At 33.9% G+C, this 12,285-nt stretch overlaps 1 protein-coding gene across 3 annotated transcripts in view; it reads right to left on the bottom strand.

Moving 5' to 3' along the window:
* Positions 1-11,898, bottom strand: part of LOC148312974 (uncharacterized) — a 30,272-nt gene extending 18,374 nt beyond the window's left edge. The window contains exons 1-2 of one of the 3 annotated variants that reach the window (XM_088270963.1): positions 11,514-11,655; positions 7,963-8,404 (exon numbers count right to left, since the gene is read on the bottom strand). In XM_088270963.1, coding sequence (XP_088127089.1) covers positions 7,963-8,356 — 394 coding nt within the window. In that variant the 5' untranslated portion in view covers positions 8,357-8,404; positions 11,514-11,655. Of the gene's footprint in view, positions 1-7,962; positions 8,405-11,513 lie in introns of all 3 variants that reach the window. The other 2 variants (XM_088270957.1, XM_088270949.1) reach the window with 2 other exon arrangements.
* Positions 11,899-12,285: the final 387 nt, after the last annotated feature.

Here is a 12,285-nt window from a genome sequence, read left to right on the forward strand (position 1 = left end):
TTTTATATGCGCGGGTAAGTTAGGATAGGCACTGCTTTTCAGTCTGTATAGAATGTACGCACTGTAAATGATACATGTGCATTAATTAACAGTAATTTTAAACCCACTCTTAAAAGTACCACTTGTGAATATTACTATACACGCAATATCAGATGTAAAAGTAAACATATAAATTCACATTTAAAAATGTATATTAAATATTATACATTAATTTACAACATTAATTTCCTCACATCAAAGTTTTCTTCAAACACATTCGATATAATTGAAAGCTTTCAATGAAATTGATATTTAATTTTACTATTTTTACTATGGATAGGGTACTGCATCAAAATTATGAAATATTACATTTATCGTAACGATGAAACCCGGTCAATGGTCAAATAAAATATAGTACAAAAAGAAGAAATTATATAGTAATTATTTTATTACATAAAATATTAAAAAATAAATAATGAATGATTAAACGTAAACAATAAATACTATGAGTAAGCCCCTCTCCAAGCACAAGAGCTTAGTCTCTTTATTGTAATTAATTTTAAGATTGTAAAGTAGAAATGTTTTTAATATGAAACGAATTATAAAAAACACAAGTATATTAAACAAATGAAAAAAAAGATTAATTTTATTCAAATTGCACGAATAAAAATTCAATTTATTTCCAGCTCAGATGAACTATTTACATATGCGTCGTGAACCATGTATATCTTACCAAAAATACAAATATTTATGTAAATAACATTTATTATCACAGAAATAAAATAAGTCAATATCACAATATAAATATATGTATTAAAGTATATTTATGTTTTTAATTTACGTCGTACACATAAAAACAAATAACAATTTACAATATTGTGCCCTCATTGGGTTTTTGCGTGCCGAGGGCACATTTTACAAAACTTATTTATAAAAAAAATGTCCGCCTCCGTAGTGTAATGGTCAGCACGCTCGGCTACCGTTCTGGAGGTCCCGGGTTCGATTCCCAAGGGGGGTAAAATAAATATAAGTGATTTTTTCACTGTAATATTTATTCAATACTACCCTGGACAGGTACCTGAAGCGGAGGGCTGATCACCTTTCCTTCATATGTATACGATCAAGATAACATTGCGTTTATATGACGCAGTGCCCTATGCACCATTGGGGTGCGGATAAGGGTTTTATTATTATTTTTTTTTATTTATAAAACTTCATGATTTTTAAAAATATTTTTACAAAAATATTAGTAATATTAATACATAAAACCAACCACTCACCGATTTTTTTAAAAATGGTTTCGTGACATACCCGTCTCTTCGTCAGGACAAACACTACACCAGAATACAAAGAGTACTACACGTCTCTACCATAGCACGATTAACATATGTACAACTACACAAAATATTTATCACATGCGTTTTTGGTCGACCCAAGGACTAACATGCAACTTAGTGCATCTTTGGATTGCAGAACAATATGCACTAATGACTGAGATCTAGTGGATGTTAGAGTGGTTATATACTAAGATTTCTAACATTTTGTGAAAAAAAAAGTATAAATGACTAGCCACAAAATAAATGCTCTAAAAACTAAAAAAATAATTATAAAAAAAATGTTTATAACATGCAAACAAATACGACATGGTCGAATGATACTACCTGCATTATCCACATATGAATAAAACAAGAAAAACAACATGTTTAAAATTAATTAATCATATACTACAGTGGGTACAAGAAAAAAAATGTTTTTAAAAAAAAAAAAATTTCTGGAATATCACAGCTCCCTATATTTCTATATCTTGTCATTGAATCTCCATCATTTTACTTCATCCTAAATATTTTTTTTTTGCTGAAAATTCTGAACAAATAAACATGTCAAGGAAAATGTGCAGAGCAATAAAACGATTAAAAAAATAAGTTAACAGTGTTTTGGATGTGTCCAAATCCTTGTTCACAAATCTGGTTTTCTCCACTTCGGCATTATTAAAGGAGAAACTTAGATTTTGAAATTCCTCACAAACAAGTGGAAGCTTATAACAAGAAACAGATTTGTGGACAAGTATTTGAACACACCTAAAAAGTTGTGAATAAAATAACTGGTAAAATTACAACATGCATAAAAAAATTTAATCATGTTTTCAGGCGTTTCCCAGTATGTAAAATAATTCGGTAAGGATCTTGCATACATTGACATAAAAAGATCTCTGATATATAAAAGCTTACTCAAATCAACCATAGATACTGCTGTGAACTCACACATGAAGCGACGTGAGAATTATATGATATATGTGTGAGTTTAAAAAAATGAGTTGTGTGGTTGTCAATTGTGGGTAGAATGGTGAATGTTAAACTATATAATGTGATCACACGAACCAGCCTGTTGCAGGTCGTGAACCCTGTGAATACCCAGACTCTTCTTCATCTATATAAAATCGTCAAAATGTAAAAATTAATACCCCAATATAAAATAATTAGCGTGGATTACGATTTGCTAACAATACTTCTACTATTCTTGAAATAAATTATGAATATTTGAAGTTTTATTTCAGCTTCCTTTCAGGAATTAATTTGCACAGAAAGGTCATATGGCGGGTATGAACCAATCAAAAAACCAATAAATTCTTCAAGGAAACTAATTTTAATGATACTTAAAAAACAGAAGTATAATAGTATTCTGTGAACATCATCATATTCCACATTATGTTTGTATTTATTTATATATAATCAAAAATATTATAATTGAGAACAGTCAGACTATGTTTATTTTTTTTCTTTTTTATACTTTTGAAATCTGTCACAGTTTTATTAAACATGTGATAAACCACCCTTAAGCTGATAATATTCACGACATTGTCAAAATCCTTGTTCACAAATATGGGTTTAGACATCTCAATATGGATGAAAAAGATGGATATGGAAGTCTGAGTATTTACAGGCTAAATAAAAAGCTGACTTAAATCAACCAAACATACTGCTGCGAACTCTCAAATGCAGATTAATATGACATTTATGTATCTCTCTCTCTCTCTCTCTCTCTCTCTCTCTATATATATATATATATATATATATGTATATATATATATATATATATATATATATATATATATATATATATATATATATATATATATATATATATATATATATATATATATATATATATATATATATATATATATATATATATATATATATATATATATATATATATATATATATATATATGACAGAATTAAAAACGACGATATAAGAAAGGAATGTAAGGCTGAACGAGGAATAATTGAAAAGATAAGGAAGAGTTCTTTGCGGTGGTATGGACATGTGGAGCGAATGGATAGCGAGAGAATGACTAAGAAAATATATGTGGCGAATGTGAGAGGGAAAACAGAACGTGGACGACCGAAAAAGACTTGGCACGATCAGATCAATCAGAACCTAAAATCTGGCGGTGTCAAAAGTCTGCGTAATCGGAGGGCATGTATGTCTAGATGTATGGATGTGAAGGAGGCGAGGAGTGTATGTCAGGACAGAAGAGTGTGGCGTTCCATCCTCTCTGCCTACCCCTGCGGGGAAACGGCGTGATGGTAGTAGTAGTAGTAGTAGTAGTAGTATAAATATTCGTATTTTTTTGACAGTAAACAATGGGGCCCTGGTACCAATCCTCATGTATGGGAGTGAACCACAGAGTTGATAAAAGAAGTATGAAATTTTACTGTACGTAGTCGAAATGTAATCACTCAGACGAATTCACGGCAAAACGATGTATTATATTGTAGGTGTTTGAAAGGTGAAATAAGGAAATAATGCATAGCTGAGATTATCGATGAAATTATGAAAGGTGTTTTGAGATGGTTTTAGCAGGTGGAAAGAATGAAGAAGGAAAGAAAAATAAAACGAATTTATGAGGCAAATGTGGTTGGAAATATAAGCAGAAAAAACCGTTTTGAAAAACTTGGCATGATCAAATAAATATTTGAAATATTTGGGCGTGGTCAGGTCTGGAGTTGCAATAATTGGCGGGTATGTGTGAGGAGAATTTTTTTTTTTAATATGGGAATTGCATTTATTACATATCTAGTGTGGGCCAATCAGGATGTTCTCAGCATTTGCTCATTGCTGGGAGAAAACCGCGTAAAACTCCTCAGGAGAAGGCGGACTGTTGACTGTCATCAGCAGACCTTCCGCTGTATGAGGAGATGCATGAATTTGGAAGAAGCGAAGAATGTTTGAGCAAAGACAGAGTGGTGCGGCGTTCTATTATCTTTTCCTACCTCTGCAGGAAAGCAGCGTGGTGGTTAGTTAGTTAGCTTACACACATAAAGTTGTGCGTAATAAACTGTCGATGTACGTTATTTTACAATTAATTTCATCACAAATTGTTAACGCTATTTTAATTTAATTTATTAATATTTTTTCAGTTTATAATTATATGATTTTAAATTTATTAATTTAATATTAAATTATTCATATCCATGTTAAGTTGAAATGGCGTTATCTACCAAGTCATGACACTAGAAAGTTCCTTATCAGCTTTGTTTGGCGACCTTTAATTTATTTTTCCTTTTCAAACTAATAAAATTGATAAGTCGCGGCGAAAATAACCATGACACGCTGTTATCACTTTCTTCCACAATAATTACTATCCTTCAACTCACATTTGAAGTAATATGATAAAATAAATGCTACGTTTTTAAAATTCTAAGTGAAAATATTTTTTTTCTCGCTTACTATCTCACCTTTTTTTGCCTCCATGATGTTATAGTTAGCGTGTTTAGCTAGCGTGTTGGAGGTGCCGGGTTCGATTCCCAGAGAGAGAGGGGTGATGATAATTAATATTAGTGATTTTACACTGTAAAAATTATATAATATTATCCTGGACTGGTCCCTGAAACGCAGGAGTGATCACCTTGGTTTCATGTAAGTAACGATCAATCTAACACTGCGTCAATATGATGCAGTGCTCTATTCACCATTGGGTCCGGATAGCGGTTAGAACTAACTATCCGTCACGCTGCTTCCCCGCAGGGATATGCAGAGAGAATAGAACGCTAAACCAATATGTGTTTGCAAACAACCTTCGTCTCTTTTACATCCATGCATTTCCTCCTTACCTGGCCACTGTCAAGTACTAGATTATGCCAAGTTTTCCTCGGTGTTTCTCCGATTCTATTACCAATTGCATTTGCGTCATAAATTTGTTTTACTGTTCTTTATTCACTCATTCGATCCACATGTCCAAACTATATATGTATATAATACATACATTTATAAATACAATACGAAATTACCCAAAATTATTTATTATTTGGATAATTATGTAAATGCTTTTAAAAGTCTATACACACATAGTTCCTACATATTATTAATAAATAAATAAAATTCTGAAACGACAATTTTAAAAGCTTTATGAAAAGGGTTAAAAACAAATTCATTTAAATGAATAAACATGTTCAGGGAAAAAATTCTACTTGCGTATTCAGTAGCCTTGACATAAAATTATTCTTTTTATCTTTTTATCCGAACTAATCTCAAGAAATATCAGAAATTATACAAATATTTTCCTTGCGTCTTGATTAAAAATATTTAGTTTTATCATGACATATGGTATCGAATGCAGAGCGAACACCGCAGTAACAAAAACGCGCTACGAGTGTCACAAATGAAGACACTAAGGAGCATATGAGGAACAAAAGGATAAGAGAAATATGCGAGATACAAGATGTCGTTAGGTGGGGAAGGCGACGAAGAAGACAATGGTACGCGCATGTGAGGAGAATGGAACCATCCAGACTCTCCCCACATTGCATTGCACAATGAACATCGTTTAACCGTACTGAAAGATCACACTTCGATTTTTTTTATAAATATGTATATACTTATATATATTTATATATATAAATATATATATATATATATACAACATTTTGAGTGTGTCCAAATACTTGTTCACAAAATCTGGATTATCTCCAATTACAGGAGTTATTTTCATATTATTTTTTGACATTTCATCAGAGATGAAGAATATAATATAAGAGTTTCTGCTTAATAAAAAAGCTTCTTTACATCTCACCAATAGATGTCTCTAGTGAAGTTCTAGTGATTCAAGAACAAAGTTTCTAAATTGGTTCATATATATAGAACTTCGAAGAATTTGAGTAGTGTGGTTGTCAATAATGGGTAGAATTGGTGAATGTTACACGTGTGTAAAGTGATCACTCAAACCAGCCTATGACGGTCGTAAGCCCCGTAAATGCCCAGACTTCCATATTCTTCTTCATCTTTGATGAAATGTCAAAAAATAATATGAAAATAACTCCTGTAATTGGAGATAATCCACATTTGTGAACAAGTATTTGGACAAACTCAAAATGTTGTTAATATATTACTTCGTCTGTCGCTCGTCACTAAGAAAATCGTTATTATTCGTAAGAAATAAGTCTAAAATTCCGTCGTTAAATGAGGTGTGGCATTTAGTGCTTGATCAGAATAAACTATTACACATGTCACATACTTATTATGCAATCTATGCAAGCGCTTACAATGCAATACAGGTGTACAATTATTTTGCACGTACGCAAATGTGCACACGAATACTTAGCCTTCGAATAATGCAGGGTCAATGCATTCACATCCTGCCATGGGTTGATGTTAAAACAATAGCCATGGCATCATTGTATATTTTCTGATATCCTTTTTCCTTGTTCAAAAAAATCAGGAGGAGCTAGCTGGGTGTCAATTATAAATACTGCAATATTACATAAATATTCAAGGATGAAAGATGACTTAATGCTGTCAAAATGCAATCTTTCAGTGCGGCAAACCGATGTATGATGAATGTTCTAATGGTGATATAATGAAAAAATGAATCTCACATACTAATATAAGAGTTTCTGCTTAATAAAAAGCTTCTTTACATCTCACCAATAGATGTCTCTAGTGAAGTTTTAGTGATTCATGAACAAGGTTTCTAAATTGGTTCATATATATAGAACTTCCAAGAATTTGAGTAGTGTGGTTGTCAATAATGGGTAGAATTGGTGAATGTTACACGTGTGTAAAGTGATCACTCAAACCAGCCTATGACGGTCGTAAGCCCCGTAAATGCCCAGACTTCCATATTCTTCTTCATCTTTGATGAGATGTCAAAAAAAAAAAAAAAAAAAAAAAAAATGAAAAAATGAATGTTGATAAAAGCTTTATACATAGATAAAATTGAGATGTTTTGAGATAGTATGAATATGTTTAAGGAACCAGTGAGGAAAGAACAATAGGACCAATTTACGAGGTGTATTTATTTGGAAAAACGACCAGAGAGAGATCGAGGAAAGCTTAGCATGAACAAATAATTCAAATACTCGGGCGTGGTCATATTACAAAACCAGCACACAAGGTGGTTGAATGTAGTTTTTGTAGAGATAAATCAACAAAGATAAAGAAGAATATAGAAATCTGGATTTTTACGGGCCTTATGACTTGTCAGAGGCTGGTTTAAGTGGTCACATTAGATGTGATTGACAACCACACCACTCAAATTTCAGAAGTTGTATGTATATATATATATATATATATATATATTCTTTAATTGATACCATCTTTCGCATGTAAGTACTCGTTATCGAGAAGAATATGTGGAGCCGTGAAAAAGGGGAAACAGTGGCGCCTCTGGCATAGCAACGAACTGTAAAATTATACAATATAATCGTATATCAGGATCCTAGCATCTCAGACCATATGCGACTCCTTTAGTTGAAACGGGATGGCTATATACTGAGAATAACAAACACTAGAGGCCGAGGCTATCGAAGAAGAAGAAGAAGAAGAAATACTTACACCGAGGTGGAAGGAGAAAAGTGGAAAGATTCTGATTGAGGTGAGAAGGAACAAGTGAGAAAGGATGTGACGCAGCTTCTCCAGGTGGCAAGCTGAGGACAGGAGGAGTTAGAGACTGAGGATCAGAAGAAGAAGTGGCGGTACTCACGGGGGAAGGCGACGAGCTTCTCGGTGCGCGCGTGGAAGTCGTCCTCGTCCTCGTGGTAGGAGTAGCGCTCGGGCTGGTCGGCCTGCAGGTCGGCCTCGTGCTGCCGGCCGCGCTCGAACTGCAGCAGCATGTCCCTGGGCGCGCTGGGCAGCACGCGGCCGGTGGTGTTGGGCGCCTGCGCGAAGCCCAGGCGCGCCAGCACGTGCTGCCGGATGGCGGCCAGCGACACCTGCCGCACCTCGGAGCGCAGGCGGCACACGGCGCAGCCGCGCTCCAGCGTCGCGTTGTCGGGCGCGCCCCGCCGCTCCACGGCGCGGTCGGCGGGCGCGCAGCCCGAGCCCAGGGCTCCGGCCGCCAGCAGCGCCAGCAGCGCCAGCGCGCCGTGCGCCCGCATGCTCCCGGCTCCCGGCGCCGCTACAGCATCGCCGCGCCGCCCAAGGCTCTGCAAACCACTTACCACCCTCTTACTCTGCCCAACTTGTCATCATACACATACTTACAGACAACGGTAATGTACCCTCACAGAGCTTTGGGGGCTCTGCAACACCCCCATCCTATACTACTCCATTCTTCATCATCTACATAATAACAGATCACGGTTATGTGCCCTCACTGAGCTTTGGGGTCTCTGGAAACCCCCCTTCCTATACTACTCGACTCTTCATCATCTACACAATTACAGATTGCGGTAATGTGTCCTCACTGAGTTATGGGGTCTCTGGAAACCCTACTTCCTATACTACCTACTCCACTCTTCATCAAGATACGGTAATGTGCCCTCACTGAGCTTTGGGGTCTCTGGAAACCCCCCTTCCTATACTACTCGACTCTTCATCGTCTACATAATTACAGATTGCGGTAATGGGCCCTCACTGAGCTTCGGAGGCTATGGAAACTACTCTTCCTAAACTTACTGACCTTTTGACGCTAGAAATGCTTAACTTTTCAACATTTTAATTTAATTTATTTCTTTAGTTTGCTTTTATTTCATTAATAAGTATCATGTCTAACCCCGTAGTGTAATGGTTAGCGCGCTCGACTACTGCACTGGAGGTCCCGGATTCGGTTCCCGGGTGAGGGGGTGATTTTTTTTGTTTGTGATTTTACATTTTAATATCTATTTCATATTGCCTTGGACTATTCCGTGAAGCGCAGGAGTGATCACCTTGCCTTCATGTGAGTAACGATCAAGATAACACTGCGTCAATACTATGCAGCGTCTTATTCACCGTGTGGTACGGATACGGGTTAAAAGAAGAAGATGACGTATAATCAAATATAAATATTTATATATATTTCAAATAATGATAAAATTGATTATACAATAAAATACGAATACTTAACTATTACTTCTTATAACTACATTGTTACTACATTGTGACACGCGTTTTGATGGATTCTACATCATTTTCAACCACTAATGCGGAATACACCGAAACAAGTGCCACGATATATTTTTAACCCTAGATTAAAGGACTTTCGTAAAATTTACGACGAACAACCAAATTGGTCAGAGCACCGTAATAACACACGTAAAGAATGTAGTGACAACCAGCATATGTTTTAATTTTACACCCATATTTTACGTTCGTATTTTATATAAATTTTGAAAAAACATGTTGCACGTATTAATTAAATGTTTTTAGTAAACGTTTTTCTTTTCGTCGTACATTTTACGATAGTTCCATATTAAGGTACATTGTCCGAAACGTCCCCGTGGTCTAGAGTTAAAATAAAATGGTATTACCAAGTAAAATTTAATGTTGATGTGGATAGTGACTAGGATGTAACAAAGTGACTGCCGAATCAGTTCGAAATTATAAAAATTAAATCTAGCTACAACTTATGCAACACAGCTTACAGTGGTCCTCGGAAAAATAGAATTTAATTTCTAACCAGAAGAAATGAGGTTGGAGAAAATTTATGAAAATTAAATTTAAAAAAATATATGTCACCATCTATGTATTATTTTAATTATTTTCTTCTTTTGATGTTAATTTTTTATTTATTTAATTGTTATATCATATAATTTTATCAATTTAAATATTATTTATTACAGCGGACACTGGATTATTCACCCTACGGATGAAATAATTTTTTTTTAATTGTCTCAACTTGATATGAAGCATAATAATGATCGCTTAAGCCAGCCAAATGCCAGGTCTTAAGCCCTGAAATGCTCAGACTCCCATATGAAACAAATTAAAAAAAACACATCTCACCCGTAGGGTAAATACATCTGTGTCCGATGTAATAAAAAAATCATAAATTTAATTTAAAGTCTACATATTACACTACCTAATAAATGATGTTCAGAATTACAGATATCAAATAAATTTGAGTCATAAACTCTATTAGAGAGGTAACTCGTTATTTGAAATACTGTATCATTAAAAAATATTTGTATTCATGAATTCAATTGAAATTTAAACTCACATCCAATATATACTCCCAAGTAAAATCATAGAACTCAAATCAAATACCTACTAAGTAACTTCATTGCTGACGTAGAATCATTGAATTGTATAAAGAGACAGATTAATAATGTTTTTGCTCAGAATTTTTACTCATGAATTACATGAAATTAAAGTTACTTTAAACATAAAGAGTAAACCCACTCACAAGGAATAAATAGGCTTTAAAACTTTTAAAATTGGAGACTAAGTAGGAATTTGATAACCTGTATTGGTAGATTTCAGAGTCACTTATACTTAAGGTATAAAATTGATAAAAGAACAATTCATTTTTATTGATTCGAAAGTCACATTTTGGTAAAACATATATTTTTTAAATTTTTTAATTTAAGTTATCCTTGGTGTATACGGTGTTTAAAAATGATGCGAAAGGCATCGAAACACTTTTCACAATAGATTTTAAGAAATATTGGTATTTACCAACTTAAACTTAAATAAAAAAGCTAGCGGGAATCTTCGAGTTTAGAATGCGAACAATTTAGACTACGAAAAAAATGTCGACGAAAAACTGCCACGAACTTTTTCAAAATTTAATTATGTACAAACATATACACGTACATATATATATTCGCGTTCATAATTCATGGTTTTTCTGAGATTTTACCGTTTTTCTCCTATACATTTTCGATAGAACTATCTAGAAGCGCTATCGCGCTCTTCGTCACAAAAAGGGTGAAAGAAATACAAAGCAAGCCCAATACGTTTTCATTAATTAATTAATTCGGCAGTCACTTTGTCGCAGTAAAAATTCATTTTTAATTTAAGTTTTACTTGTTAAATACCACTATTTCTTAAAATTTATAGTGACACGTGTTTCGATGCATTCCTCATCACGATGTTTAAAAATCACGAGGAATGCATCGAAACTCGTGTCACAATAGATGTTATGAAATAGTGATATTTACCAAGTAAAGCTTAAATTAAAAACAAATACGTTTTACTGGGTTATTATACTGTGAATACTAGCTTTGCTGTTGTTAGGCGAAAACGGCAACATAAACAAAAAAAAACGAATGATTTGAGAATTTATGTAATTTAGATACATAATACTATAATACAAATAAAAGCAATACTCACACCTCCGATGATATGAAAGAAAGTCACTTTCGTTGTGTTTTTCAGACAGGTACAGAAGAAAATTAAAAAAAATGCCTACAGATGAACGAAACTTTTAAAATATAGAAAATAAACGTAAATTATTTTTGATAAAGTCTTAATGATTTTCTTTTCCTAAACTTCAAAATTAACAGAATAAAGAAAAAAATGTAGCAAGCGCGTGACATATTATTTAATTAAATACACGTAGCTTGATATTTTTCATTTTTTAAAATTTGAATACGACTTGGCGAATTTTCAAAAAAATATACTAATTTCGCCGAGTGTATAAAATGCAAGAGCTGACGACGTCAGGATGTCGACTCTGAGAAATGTCAGCACTGAGTTGAATGCGGGCGATATATGCGCGCTATTGCAAGCCGTCGATCTGTGGGAGGGGTGGCTACTAGAGGGGGTTGGAGAAAGGGGGGAAATGAGAGGGGGTAAGACTGAGAAATAAAAATATTTCGTTAGGTACTGCTTGATCATCGATACTAATAATCTGCCCAAAATTTCTTATCTATATGAAACATACTACGTCATTGTGGCCGTTTAATCTATACATGAATAATTGCATGATCAAGAAGATTTGTATATAGTTTATATTTGAGGCTCTAACTTTGTGACTGTCCATTTTATAAGTAAAATGTAACACTGTTTTAAAATCACTATAAGACGTAATAGTGATTTTAAAGCAAAGTTATATTTTAATTATTAAAAGAAGATTTGTATTTATTTTTTGTTTCGGCCTTTA

Source organism: Brachycentrus maculatus, unplaced genomic scaffold (genome assembly GCF_059751285.1).
Source record: "Brachycentrus maculatus isolate JH-2025_06_01 unplaced genomic scaffold, ASM5975128v1 h1tg000028l, whole genome shotgun sequence".
Lineage (NCBI taxonomy): Eukaryota > Metazoa > Arthropoda > Insecta > Trichoptera > Brachycentridae > Brachycentrus > Brachycentrus maculatus.